The sequence below is a fragment of the Eptatretus burgeri genome, chromosome 14 (genome assembly GCF_056783735.1).
Source record: "Eptatretus burgeri isolate ZD-2024b chromosome 14, Ebu_testis_v1, whole genome shotgun sequence".
NCBI classification, from domain to species: Eukaryota; Metazoa; Chordata; class Myxini; order Myxiniformes; family Myxinidae; genus Eptatretus; species Eptatretus burgeri.
Window position 1 is genome coordinate 4,079,064 of NC_140974.1, and position 14,944 is coordinate 4,094,007.

Here is a 14,944-nt window from a genome sequence, read left to right on the forward strand (position 1 = left end):
GAACTGTTGAGCCACCTAAACTCCATGCCGATAGGCGACCACATGACTGATCTCATTCTGGCGGTACAGAGACCTTGACCAATCCACCTTTAGCAGGACTTGTTTATAACCACCAGATGAAGCTATTGTCATGTCAGGCCAGATCAGATCTGTGACTTGCTACAGGTACCTAACCTGTTTCGTGGTCATGTTGTTGGTAACTTAACCGTCCCCCCTACCAGGTTTCCTGGTGAGGAGGGTGTATGGATATGGACACCCAGCAGGATTAAAAACAGAACCTGTGAAAGGGCGGAGGAACTCCTTGTGAGCCAACGGCCATTCATATCTGATCCTAAACTGTGTCTGCAGACGTCCTCCTACAGTTGGATGACCTCTTCTTGGAGATGTATGCATACAGTAAACCCTCAAATATCACAGGGGTTACGTTCCTGGAAAATGCGGTGATAGTGAAAACCAAGGGCCAATGGGAAAAGGGGGATCGGTTCCTGGGCTTCGATAAAATACAGAGAAAGGTCGACAGCAGCCAGAAATAACCATATTGCATACTAGTGGGTTATGCTTACACATTGTGTAAGCATCTGAACAGTGCTTCACCATTGCCTCGGGGTCTTTCACCTGCATTTGATTTTTCATTTATTTATTTTCATTTTTTTTTTCATTTATTTATACTTTCATTTGCGGATGCTTTCCCACAGTTCTGTGATTTTTCCTGGTGTATTGGCTTTGATTTCCATTGGCACACAAAATCACTATGCTTTCCCATTGTCTCAGGTCGCTCACCTGCATTTTTATTTATTTATTTATATTTTCGTTTACGGATGCTTTCTGATGATTCTGTGATTTTCCCCGGTGTATTGACTTTGATGTCCACCGGCACACAAAATTTCAGCTTTCTTCATCACCCAGAAGGTTCCGAACTTTAATATCAGTCAGTCATTGGTTAGAAAGAACTTTTTGCATTGGATGAAAGAAACATGTAATATAACATATGTATATACACTACATGGCCAAAAGTATGTGGACATCCGTTCTAATGAGTGGATTTGGCTATTTCAGCCACACCCAATGCTGACAGGTGTATACAATCAAGCACACAGTCATGCAATCTCAATAGATAAACATTGGCAGGAGAATGGGCCGTACTGAAGAGCTCAGTTCAGTGACTTTCAACGTGGCACCGTCATAGGATACCACCTTTCCAACAAGTCAGTTCGGAAAATTTTTGCCCTGCTGGAGCTACCCTGGTCAACTGTAAGTGCTGTTTTTGTGAAGTGGAAACATCTGGGAGCAACAACCGCTTAGCCACGAAGTGAAAGGCCACACAAACTCACAGGACGAGACCGCCGAGTGCTGCGCTGAAAAATCGTCTGTCGTCGGTTGCAACACTCACTACCAAGTTCCAAACTGACTCTGGAAGCAACGTCAGCACAAGCGCTGTTCGTCAAGAGCTTCGGCAAATGGGTTTCCATGGCTGAGCAGCCACAGACAAGCCTAAGATCACCATGCGCAATGCAAAGCGTCGGTTGGAGTGGTGTAAAGCTCACTGCCATTGTACTCTGGAGTAGTGCGAACACGTTCTCTGGAGTGATGAATCACGCTTCACCATCTGGCAGTCCGATGGATGAATCTGGGTTTGGCAGATGCCATAATGCTAGCTGCCAACTGTAAAGTTTGGTGGAGGATGAATAATAGTCTGGGGCTGTTTTTCATGGTTCTGGCTAGGCCCTTAGTTCCGGTGAAGGGAAATCTTAACGCTACACGATATAATGTCATTCTAGACGATTCTGTGCTTCCAACTTTGTGGCAACAGTTTGGGGAAGGCTCTTTCCTGTTTCAGCATGACAATGCCCCCATGCACAAAGTGAGGTCCATACAGAAATGGTTTGTCTCGATCGGTGTGGAAGAACTCGATTGACCTGCACAGAGCCCTGACCTCGACCCCATCGAACACCATTGGGATGAATTAGAACGCTGACTGCGAGCCAGACCTCATCACCCAACATCAGTGCCTGACCTCACGAATGCTCTTGTGGCTGAATGGAAGCAAATCCCCGCAGCAATGATCCAACATTTAGTGGAAAGCCTTCCCAGAAGAGTGGAGGCTGTTATAGCAGCAAAGGGGGGAGCTTTGCAGAGCGGGATCATTTGAACGGATGTTTGATTCACGTTTACACACAGTTCATTCATTGATCATGTAATGGCGGCCCACAGATACCACACTTTCACCTCTTGCCAACCCATCGAAAAACTCAATATTTTTTTCACACAATGTCATAACCTTTCTCTGCCTTTTGGTTTAACTAATTTTGTCCATCCTTTTATGTTTGGGCACTGTTATTAACTGTTGTGTGTCGACTGGATCTTGTATATCTCGCAATCCAGGATCTCCACATGTCATTTCCTGTTTGATGACGATTCATGATTAAATTTAACTTCGTTCCCATATGCTGGTCTGATTAATACTATTAACGGTGTGCACATAATCAGCAAAAGGCTCATAATGGGAGGTAATCGTACACACGGATGCAATCCATGACTCGTCTCAGCTCATAAACCACAATTGGCCGAAATTAAGTACCGCGATAACTAAATCAAAACACAATAGGTTGCCGGTGATTGGTCCAAACCTGCAATATTAGAACCCGCATTATTTGAGGGTTTACTGCATATTTGTTTTGAGGGTTTGAATATCGCGGGTTTCGACCAATTGTTTTCCGATGGAGTTATCGTGGGATTTCATTTTGGCCAGTCGCAGTACGGTTACCTCCCATTACGAGTGTTTTGTTGTTTCGAATGCAACAGTTTACTGTCTAAAGGGGCTGTCACACCTTGACGTTTTACCCAGCGTATGGCAAGGTATCAAAATGTATGTAAAATGCTGGCGTACGCTGAACTATCGATGTTTTTTTTAAACTTTTGGGCGTATAATAACATGTTGGACGTATGCATAACGTATTAGTAATGTACACAGAAGGTTTCAATCACATATAGATAACTTATACCAACGAATGCTGAGCGTGTTGGCGGCGTTCACAACCTATGCCCAACGATAGTCTAACTTATGCATAGCGCGCGGCAGCGTATCGCCGACGATCACGTGGCGTAGGCTATTAATAGGCTGCGGATCGACGATTCAAATCACAACCGCACTTAACGTCGAAGTGTGAAGCCGCTGTCACACCTTGACGTTTTAGCCAGCATATGCTGACGTATGAAAAAATTGCCGAACCAAGCTGGCACACGTCGAATACGTTATGGGTAAGTTTTGTATACGTTAAGAGCACGCTGGCATACGTCGTAGTACGCTGGCATATGTCGTCATACGCCGAGTACGTTGAGAAATTTTCAGCATGTTGAAAATTTCTCGACGTACTCGGCGTATGACACACGTTCCGCATACGCTGGCATATGTTGTAGGCACGTTACGCGATCGTTGACACACGTCGACACACGTTACTTGTACGTTACTCAAAGTCGAAACACATCGAGGTAATGGTTAGCGTCAGTGCTCCGGACTCCCTAGTTTTTTTTTTAGTTTTTTTTTTCTTCGGCATGACGGTGATGTTGACACTTCGATTTCTAGTGCGGTTACGATTTAAATCATTGAGCAGCAGCCTATTAATTATATTATATTATAACCGCACTAGAAATCGAAGTGTCAACATCACCGTCTTCCCGAAGAAAAAAAAAAAAACCAGGGAGTCTGGAACACTGACACTAACCATTACCTCGATGTGTTTCGACTTATGAGTACCTTACAAGTAACGTGTGTCGACGTGTGTCAATGATCGCGTAACATGCCTACAACACGTTACTCATAGGTTAGAAATAAGTTCCGGGTATGCTAAACATTACTTCGACGTGTTTCCACTTATCAGTAACTTACAAGTAGCGTGTGTCAACGATCACGTAACGTGCCTACAAGTTATGGCCAGCGTTATGCGGAATGTGTGAGTCATACGCTGGCATACGTCAAAAATTTTCAAGCATGGAAAATTTGTATAACAGCTCGGCGTACTACGACGTATGCCAGCGTACTACGACGTATACCAGCGTACTACGACGTATGCCAGCATGCTCTTAACGTATACAAACTTACCCATAACGTATTCGACGTGTGCCAGCGTTTTAGCCAAATTTTTCATACGTCAGGCATGCGCTGGCTAAATCGTCAAGGTGTGACAGGGCCTTAACATACAGCAAATCCTTAAATAAAGTGGGGGTTACGTTCCTAAAAAATGCCGCGATGTTCAAAACCTCAGTAGTTGAAACCAATTTGCTATGGCAATAAGGGGGTTAAGATCCATATATATATATATATATATATATATATATATATATATATATATATGTATATATATATATATATATATATATATATGTATATATATATATATATACATATACGCATATCATTGTGGGATCTTTGCCATGTGGTTAAAAAAAAAAATGCATCGTCAGTGTGCCATTGTCTGTAAAAAGAGAAGAATCTGTAAATGAAGATATATTTTTTCAAGTCTTATTGAAAACAAATACGAAAAGGCACAATTTTATTTGCAGATGTTTTTCCAGTGTACTTCATTTTATCTGCATCCATGGAAATTTGCCATGGGTGAAGCATTGTGAAGGTGCTGGAACTTCTGGAGAATGTTATATATTTTGATGAGCAAAACAGATCTCGGCCCATTTTGACCTGGACAAGTAATGTGTATGTTGGATAAGGAACACTCATGGAAAAGAACACTTCTGGGGATACACATGATGAAATATTTAATATGAACGTTATATATGGTAAAGCCATCTTGACCGATTGTAAAAATTCCCTTCTTATCATGATGCAACATCCCCTACTAATGCCGTGCTCGGCATTAGTTTCACTCACATTGATTTCATCCGACAAGACAAAAAAATACGAAGAACCTTTTGAACATCGTGATTCGTACATACAGCATCCTCATTTAATTCCTTACTCTGTTTTTGCACCAGAGAAACATCTTCCCCACCTTTTTATTATATACGTGTTAATCAAAGTTAAATAAGGAATCCGATGGTTCGTGGTGTATTTATTGTTGTTCAGACGCAGTATTTGGTGAAAACGTCATTGATGGTTTACGAGCCTAAGTGATGTTGCTATTTTCATCGGGCATGGTTTGAATCTATTCAGACAGCAGTATGTCTGATCAATAGAGAACTTATTGTTTCTGTTTTCATTTCATTATCTCATTCCTGATCCAATCTATCATGTACCATGACCATGACCATGAAGATTTTTGGGTTACCTTGTTGGCATGGGTAGTAGACTTGACTGTGCCCATCTTCTCTATGAACTGAGTTAGGTTGAGAATTTGGAATTTTCCAGGCTGCCAGCACATAACACCCTGCTCTTTGTAAAAGGCACACTGGGATATTGAATGTATGCTCATGGACACCAGTAAATGCTTGCGGACAGGACACCTGTCCTTCCAAATGACAAGCACACTCATTGATGCAACACTCTGCCAGCAAAGCACCGGAGGACAGTTATTAGTGATAGGCTGGGAATTGAACCAAGAATAAACAGTTTTAAGGTGAATGCGCCACCTTGAGCAACCCTGCCAGCTCTTGATCTGCCAGCCCACATTGGTACAAATTCAATATCCTCCTTATTATAGTCCAGCACAGCTGGAGAACGATGTGATATTTCAGAGGGAACATTGTTTAGCCATCTGTCCTTTGATTTGGCTTGTCTTTGTTAAACTAATATAATCATGTAAGTCATTGCTTGCTGTTACCTTGTCATTTAATTCGGTCTGCGTGAAGCATTCCATCTATTCCAAATCATGATGCATTTTTTAACAGTTCAGCACTGATATCTGCATACTGCAAAATGAAAAAGAGTTCCTTTTCATAAATAGAGGTCTTTATTTGTCTCCACTCGCAAACCGAGTGCGGAGCTTTCTTGGAGCACAATGATAGATTTTGGGTGTGAACTTACCAATCGAGACAAACCTTCTTCAGGAGTGTCATTGTCTTATGTTTGTTCCACAGCTATGGGCAAACAAGATTAAAGAGAGTTATGAATTTTGTAAATAGATATGGAAGATATTGATAGTGATCGTTAAAATATCAATTATTATTAACCCCCATTGGACTTAATCCGAAACGGGGGCTTATGGATTTGGTCTCGATTTTTGTCTCCGTGCGTGCGTCCGTGCATCCGCAACCATGTCCCTGACACGTATGGACCGATTTTATTTGTACTTGGCAAAAAGACAACAAATGATGAAATACATTTGCACGTCATTTTTTACCTCCGAGTTCAAATCTAATATGGCCGACTGGCGGCCATTTTATTTATAAAAAACCCGATGTTGAACACGTTCTCAACCATTTCTCAGACATGTATTTACCGATGTTGTTCAAACTTGGATCACAAATAAAGAAAGATGGCTTACATACGCTCCTCATTTTTTTAAAGATTACATCCAAGATGGCAGACTTGCGGCCATTTTAGTTATTAAAAAACCCAATGTTGAACACGTTCTCAACCATTTCTCAGACATGCATTTACCGATGTTGTTCAAACTTGGATCACAAATAAAGAAAGATGGCTTACATACGCTCCTCATTTTTTTTAAAGATTACATCCAAGATGGCAGACTTGCGGCCATTTTAGTTATTAAAAAACCCAATGTTGAACACGTTCTCAACCATTTCTCAGACATGCATTTACCGATGTTGTTCAAACTTGGTTCACAAATAAAGAATGATGGCTTACATCAGCGTGTCATTTTTTTTCGAAATCAGTTCCAAGATGGCTGACTGAGAAATGGTTGGGGACACTTTTAAGTAAGAAAATGGCCACCAGACATGCAGTCTGATTTTGTTCGAACTTGGCACACGCACAGTATATGATGGCCGACACTTACACTTCACTTTATTTTGCGATCTGATCAAAGATAGCCGACTGGTAGACTGGCGGCTATTTTTGTTGTACATAAGTTTGGGCTAGCCCTTTAACTCCATGTAGAAATATTACTAAAACAATGCGGACTATGACATTTTATGTCAGTTTTTCACTTGTTATTCTTATTATATGTAAATTACTTTTCATAGTTAAGAGTATTTAATAATACCCATTTAATAATACTTATATAATTCCTTATTTCCTTAAGATTCCTTATTTAATAATACTTAATAATAATTAAGTTAGAATTAAAAATTCATACGTAACATTTAATAATACCCCAAGACATTCTTAAGATAATAATAATAACATCCTTATTAATAATTTGTTGTCACATTATGGGATTTAAATATGATGTTTTATTCAGTTGCATTATTAGATAAATGATGCGAACATCATTGGATGTGTAAGTTTTACTGAATTCACATTCGAACGTTCACCATTTGCCTTGTCAATGCCCACAAATAAGCCGCAGTCTTTATCCATCTAAAAACGGTTCCTTAATCTTTTATTTAGTGCTCTTACTTGCTAAATTAGAGGAACAATTCTCATTTAGACTGCCTGGCATTTTGTTATTTATTTCTCATTTTGAATCTCATACCTGGTCTTTCAATCGAACAGCACTTTTGACTTTTGCACTCATTTCCAACGCATAACATCAGTCATTAATGTCACGTTTATTCATCAACTCAGCAAAAGAGTTCAAACTACAATACCACAGAACAGTTTGTAAATATGTGTCCAGCAGAAGACACGATTGGGTTCTTTGATTGCCTTTCATCATTCTCTCAAACCTCGGAGCTTTCCTCCAGTGGGAAATATGATGACATGCAAGAAAAAAAAAAAAAACGTTTGACATTTATTAATGTGCAACATCAAAGAAAATTTGATTCATTATGAAGCAGTTTAACTCTCGAGGGTAAATCGTATCGTTTCTCCATTGGTTGCTTTTTCAGACCAATTCTATTGTGATGCTGTTTACTCACCTCTTTCTAGTTTACAGTTGGAATAAAGTTGCATCAACCGAGCACCATCTTCCGACTTACACGTGGTTACACAGTTACAGCCAACTTCGATAATATGTCTTCGTGTTTGTCTCATCTGTCTGCCTCCTGGATATAACCTTTGTTTCTTGTTTCACTACCTTATGGCTGCAATATCAGATCCTTGTGAGAGTTCATATCGTATATTTTTACTCTTGCAACTTATACCGTGCATTGCTTGGGCCAATACCAGCAGGCTCGGAAAAAAGCTATAATGAATGTGCCGATTATCTGCCTTCCCGCACAAAATAGATTCCACTGAAAACGTCTTTTTATCCACAGGCCTTGGCCCTACACTACGTTTGAAAGAGGGTACGACCTTGTGACCGGAGAGCAACCCTCAGACAAGATTTTCCGGTTGGTTAATCTGCTTCCTTCTTGGCCTCCTCGTTCGACCTCATGCTCCATTGACTTTTGCTCTCCTAATTCCTCCCCCTTCATCAACCGTTTATCACTTGCCTTACTCTTCTTGTGCTGCACCATCAATTCCTTACCCAGCCGTTTCCATCACATCATCCCTTTGTGTTGTTTCCTCTTCCTCTGCACTGTTCTTCCTGTCCATTATTCTGAGCCTGGATGGGTATGACATCCTCTATGGTTAATCCATGGTGGTTGTTTATGCGATATTCAATAAGTAATTGTGATCTTTGCAAACGAATTTTTCAGGGGATGTTCATTATTATAGCTCAGAAGAGGTTTCTCTGCCTCTCTTTCTTTTGCAATCAATATTACAATGACCGAATGGTACTTATATAGCTGTTAATTCCGAGTGTTTGTCCCTCCTGGGACATTACATGTAACATTCTTTCAATCACTAGACAGGGTGCCTTGTAAAAACACTGGATTTTAACCTGATTGTATCTTGCTGATCATGCCTGAAAGCAGAAACAGCAAGTTTATCTTGCATGACCATGTGCCGTTGGCCTACAGGCCTCGATGCTTGTGTTTAATGTATGACTGCATTTTGGCTTTAGGTGTAGGATGATGTGTTTATCGTGTGGACGTGCATCTTGGCCTTGGCATGAAGGATAAATATTTGGAATTTGAGGGGATAGAATACTGTGTGTGTGTGTGTGTGTGTGTGTGTGTGTGTGTGTGTGTGTGTGTGTGTGTGTGTGTGTGTGTGTGTGTGTGTTTTTGCACTGCGTTCTCTGCATCTTGGAATATTTAAACTTTTTTTTTCATTTTTCATAAATGCTGTTGCGTATGGTTGATGTGTGGTGTCTTGATATGTTTTGTATATTCCTCCCCATCTCCCCATCAGTCCCCTTCCCCTTGCCATTTCTAACCTCTTCTCGCTAGCTCCACACCTCCCACATATGACAACCCTCCCCCCTTGTGCCTCACCCCCACCACCACTGTGTTAGTTTCTTTTTGATTGAGTTCCAGTCGTAGTGATATGTCACAGGAATGATGTTCTGAGTGATGTCCTCCTGTGTCTCTGTTTCTTTACGTGTGTATTCCTTGTTTGTTTTTTTTCCTTTTGTGCCAGGTGCATGTGTGCTGTTTTTACAACCTTTGCATGACTAACACAGCTAGTCAATATACCGTGTATCCCAAGGTGGGCTGGAAAAATGGCTAAGTGCTGCCCGCAACAAAAAATCTGTTAAAAGTCAACAAAGGTTGACTCATGAAGCTTTCGCAATCGCCTACCATTCTACTTCAGCAGTTTTCATGTCTGAGACCACTCTTAAAGTCGTTAGAAACAATCATTAATGGACAAAACAGGCATTATTGTAGTCGGAGCAGTTTGGTGTTCTTTCTTTGGAGAGCCGGCTCATGCTGAGCAAGTGGTTTTCATACAAATCAATTGTACTTTATCCCGTACAGGTCGTACTTTATCTTGTGCAGGTAGTACTTCATCCTGTGCAGGTAGTACTTCATCCTGTGCAGGTAGTACTTTATCCCATACAAGTAGTACTTTATCTGCCTCCAAAAAGCTGCCTTCTTCCCCTGCCCTCTCTCCATCTCATGACTCTTCCTCCTCAAATCCTCAACTGCCTTCTGCCTCCTATCTTATTACTCCCCACTGTACCTCAACCCAACACCACAGAGCCTTTACTCCTCATCCGGCCTCCTCCCCTTGCTCTTCTGCAACCCCCCACACTCTTTCAACAACTCACCTGACCTCCCCCCCTCCTCCCTTGTCCTCCCCTCCCCCTCCCCTCCCCTGCACCCAAAGCCTCCTCCCCTCCCTCTTCATTAACAGTGTGGACCTCAAATATCCAGGGCCTTCGCTCAAACCTGACAGATCTTTCCATACAGGTTCGTCTGACAAACCAAACATAATCTGCCTTACAGAAACTTTCATCCCTCAAGACGTCTCTGACTCCCAAGTATCTCTCCCTGGTTACTCCCTCCTCCGGTATAACAGACCTGAGCCTCATCCTGCTGGAGGAGTTGCTCTCTTCATCAAAGACTCTATTCCTCACTCTCCATGCACTGCCCTCACTCCCCCACACCCCCAGGAATACCTCTGGCTGCGGCTTCCCTCCACTCCCACCTCATGTTTATATGTGTACTGTACCGTCCACCAAACAGTGATGTTTCCATTTACACCTCACTATCCAAAAACATGGACCAACTTCTATCTTCTCATCCGAACTCTCTCTTCCTGATATGTGGTGACTTCATTTGTCATCATGTCATCATGCCAGGGTGTGAGTACCACTCTCACCTGCCATGGCACATCAGCAAAAGACTTCTGTGACTCATTGGACTGACTCAATCGGTCAACTTCCCGACCCGGATCTCAACCAATGGTACTCCATCTCTTCTGGATCTGATTTTGACAAATAACCCTGAAAATATCTGCTGTTCTTCCTTCGCTCCAATTGGTTCTTCTGACCATGTCCTTGTCAAAGTGGACATCTCTCTGGCTGTTATTGGAGAACCACCTCACCGCCGTCGAGTCTGGTATTTCACTCAAGCTGACTGTCGGGGTCTCCAAACAGCCATCAAACTTCTAGACTGATCTCCTATCACTACTTTCTCCAACATCAACTCATCCTGGGAATTCTTTCCAATAAACTTGCTCTCCCTCATGCACAGATTTATCCCCTCTCTTCTTTAGTTGTCCAACCCTTCCTCCCGCCCTTGGTTCACTGAAGCTTGTGGTGACGCAGTAGTCCTGAAACAACTTCCCTTTGCCTCAAGGAAAGCAAACCCAACTGAGGGTAATCTCAGTTCCTTCCATAAAGCTCGGAACAAGTGTGTATCTACCCTCAGGAGAGCCAGAAAACAACATCTTTCTCATCTCAAGTCTGAACTCTCAAACCTCTCTCCCTCCTCAAAATCCTGGTGGTGTTTTATCAAATCTGTTTCTGGTGTATGTTCCCCCTCCATCCCCTCCCTTACCTCAAATGGCCGCACTGCTGATACCGCACGTGAAAAGGCTGAATGCCTAAACTCGGTGTTTGCATATAAATCTTGTTTAGTGGAGATCTTGCAGGACAAAGTTGAGAGCTTGCTGTCAAACCTCGACTCAGATTCTGCAATCGGTCCAGATAGCATCAGCCAACATGTCCTAAAAACCTGCTCTTCTGCGCTTGCTCACCCTCTCTCTGTTCTATTCATCCTTTCAATTGCTCAAGATCATCTGCCATCTGCTTGGAAATCAGCAAACATTACTGCCCTGCATACAAAAGGTGCAAAACCAGATCCCTGCAACTACAGACCAATCAGCCTTCTCCCAATCATCAGCAAGGTTATGGAATCCATCATCGCTTCAGACATTAAATCCTTCCTCTTCTCCAATGTCTTGATTTCCGATCATCAATTTGGTTTCAGACCAGGTCACTCTATCTTGGACTTGCTGCTCCTGCTCTCCCAACAATGGATGGAGGTCCTCAATGCCGGACATGAAATCAGAGCCATCTCCCTAGACATATCGTGTGCTTTTGATACAGTCTGGCACCCTGCCTTGCCCAGCAAACTCTCTTCCTATGGTACCAAAGGCCATCTCCACTCATGGCTCACAGACTTCGTCTCCTGTCACAGTCAACGTGTGGCCCTAAATGGAGTTCTTTCATCCCCCCTTCCTGTCCAGGAAGACTGTTCCTGTCTTCCTCTTCCTATCATCTGCTCTTCCTGTTCCTCGTTCTGGGCCCTGTTCTTTTTCTGCTTTCATCAATGATCTCTCCGACTCTCTGGAAAATCCTCTTTATCTCCTTGCTGATGACTCCACCCTCTGCCATACCATCTGTCATCCCTCAGATTGGCAAGCAGCAGCCTCTTCATTCTCTGCAGATCTGGATAAGACACAAACTGGTCCAACACTTGGAACATGTCTTTCAACCCTGACAAATCTCACACTCTCAATATGTCTCTCCGAAAGGACTGTCTGGAACTCCCCTCCCCCGCCCCATCTACTTTCTCAACAATCCTCTGGAAGAAGTCCTTTCAAGCTTCTGGGTCTCACTATCTGCCATGATCTTTCCTGGGAAAGCCACATTTCAAACCTCGCCTCCAAAGTCAGTCGTCGACTGGGAATCCCCTATCGTGCAAAGTTCTTCCTCGGCCCACCTGAGCTCCTGACCACAACAAAGCTTTCGTCCGCAGCCTGATGGAGTACCATTCACCCCTCCAGGCTGGTGCTCCTGCCTCTCACCTTTCTCTGCTTCACGCTGTGGAAACCAAGGCATTTCGGTTCAATGGTAACTCTCACGATGAGGCTGAGTCTTTGGGCCTCTCACTCTCTCACCGCAGTAAGGAGTAAACCACGTAGGTGGTCTTTCTGTCTTCTGCCATCTCCTCTCCGGTCTTGCCCCTCCCCCACTCTTTCTGTGACATGTCCTCACCATATTTACACAGGGCGCTCAAGGTCCACCAGCATAACCCTTCTGGCAAAACTACCAAAATCACGAATCACTGCTCACCTTCACTCAATCCTCTTTTGTCCCACCTTTGGGATAAACTCCCACACTCTCTTCAATCCCATTCTTCCATCCAGGCCTTCAAAACAGCTGTTCACCACCACCTCTTATCTTCCCCCATCCAAAACCTCGATCTCTTCTACCCCCGTTAATCTACCCCAAACCACCTCCTTCAAATTCCCTGCTTTCCTTCCTGAAAGTCCCTGCAATGTCCATCTTCTATTCCTCATGTTCCCCGCCCCATCCCTCTCCCTTCCACAGATCTCCTAATGTCTCTGTTCCCCACTGTTTTGTCCTTCTCTCTCCCGCCCCTCTTGTCTCATGCCCCCCTTGCTGTGCGTTGTGTGTTAACTCTCATATGAGCCTCGACAATGTGTACAAAAAAACCCCAAAAACTGACAGGTGTACATCACAGAGTCAGTACATTCTGTGTGTGTGGATGCCCTGGAAGAATTTCCCGGCCCAATAGGTATGAGAAATACAACTGAAAATAGTTTACTAAGGTGAAGTTATAAGTATGGCAGCCCCGCCTGTGTGCAGTGATTGCACGCACTGCTACAGCTAAGAGGGATCTTTTACCCCACCGAGGGATCTTTTACCCCACCGAGGGATCTTTCATCCCACAGAGGGATCTTTTACCCCACCGAGGGATCTTTTACCCCACAGAGGGATCTTTTACCCCACCGAGGGATCTTTTACCCCACCGAGGGATCTTTCATCCCACAGAGGGATCTTTTACCCCACCGAGGGATCTTTTACCCCACAGAGGGATCTTTTACCCCACCGAGGGATATTTTACCCCACAGAGGGATCTTTTACCCCACCGAGGGATCTTTTACCCCACCGAGGGATCTTTCATCCCACAGAGGGATCTTTTACCCCACCGAGGGATCTTTCATCCCACAGAGGGATCATCCCCCCACTAAGGGCCATGAATATATAATGCAGTGACCTATTTCTTTTTCTCTCCCTTTTAACATCAAATTTTTTTCTTGCATCAATTAACCGGGTCACATAGGGATGAACAAAGACACCCAGGCTAAATAAATGCAAACAGCTTCCTCACCAAACGAGGTCTTAGGCCAATCCAGGGATGCAAAGAATACAGCATTGTTAACGCATTGAGTCATGCAATGATGATGGACACGGTCAAAGGTGTAACAGGGCCTCCATTTGGTTCCTGGTGGAGAAGCACGTCCTCCAGTTCCCGTACCGCTTTCTCTGCTACCATGGTTCTTGCTGCGGTTTTTTTGTTCTCCCGAGCTCAATGGCAATGCGGTGTTCCTGAGACAGCTTGTCTCCTAACAGGGTGGAGAACCCAGGGGCAGGATCAGCCCATATGACAGCTTAGGGATCATCCGGTGGACGAAACCCAATGCACAATTGAAGGAAAGCATCCCTTAAGGTGTCATGGCATTCATTGGCAATGGTGCAAGCAGCTGTGTAAGATGTGACACACACATGTTCGACTGAAACGAATTGTCGGTCATGCTTCATAACATCAGCCACAAATGAGATGCCGACCACCTCTGGAGTGTGATGTACGAAGTCACAGACTTAGCATGTGGGGTCTTCACATTCATGTGCATTGTGGGCTGCAAAGCCCGAAGGAATATTCACAGATCCAGCGAGGTGCCTGACAGAGGCGTGGGAGCGACTGACTGTGGAAAGGAAGGTAATGACCCGTGAACTAGCAGAAAACTCTCCTCTGCATAGTCTCTGAGGCCTGTACACATGGCTTGCTGCTTGTGAGAGCACAAGGATGGTGCTTGGACTGCACAATGTTGAGGCTGGAGTGCTTGCTCGAAGCTGTGATGGACCATGTGATTTGGCGACCACGCAGTTCAGCACTGCAAGCCCCAGCAAGTTTGTGTTTATTGCGATGGGCCACATACAGGGTGGATGTGATGCCATACTTCTTAACAGCACTGCCTGTAACAACCCAGAGGTGACCGTCTGGTCGAGGGAGGGTAATGATTTCAGTGGATGCAAGAGCACATTGCGCCATTTGGAAACTTGTGCGGAGGTCGTCGATCCGCTTGATCCTTTCCATTGTAGAAGGACTCTCCTGACCTTGTAGG

General features: G+C 43.7%; 1 protein-coding gene across 5 annotated transcripts in view; it reads left to right on the forward strand.

The window, feature by feature from the left end:
* The window catches only part of LOC147012574 (astrotactin-2-like), a 954,475-nt gene that overhangs the window by 498,971 nt on the left and 440,560 nt on the right, over positions 1–14,944 (forward strand). For all 5 annotated transcript variants that reach the window (XM_085853556.1, XM_085853558.1, XM_085853557.1 and 2 more), the window contains one exon: positions 8,272–8,346. In XM_085853556.1, the coding sequence (XP_085709682.1) occupies positions 8,272–8,346 (75 nt within the window). The remainder of the gene's footprint in view (positions 1–8,271; positions 8,347–14,944) is intronic.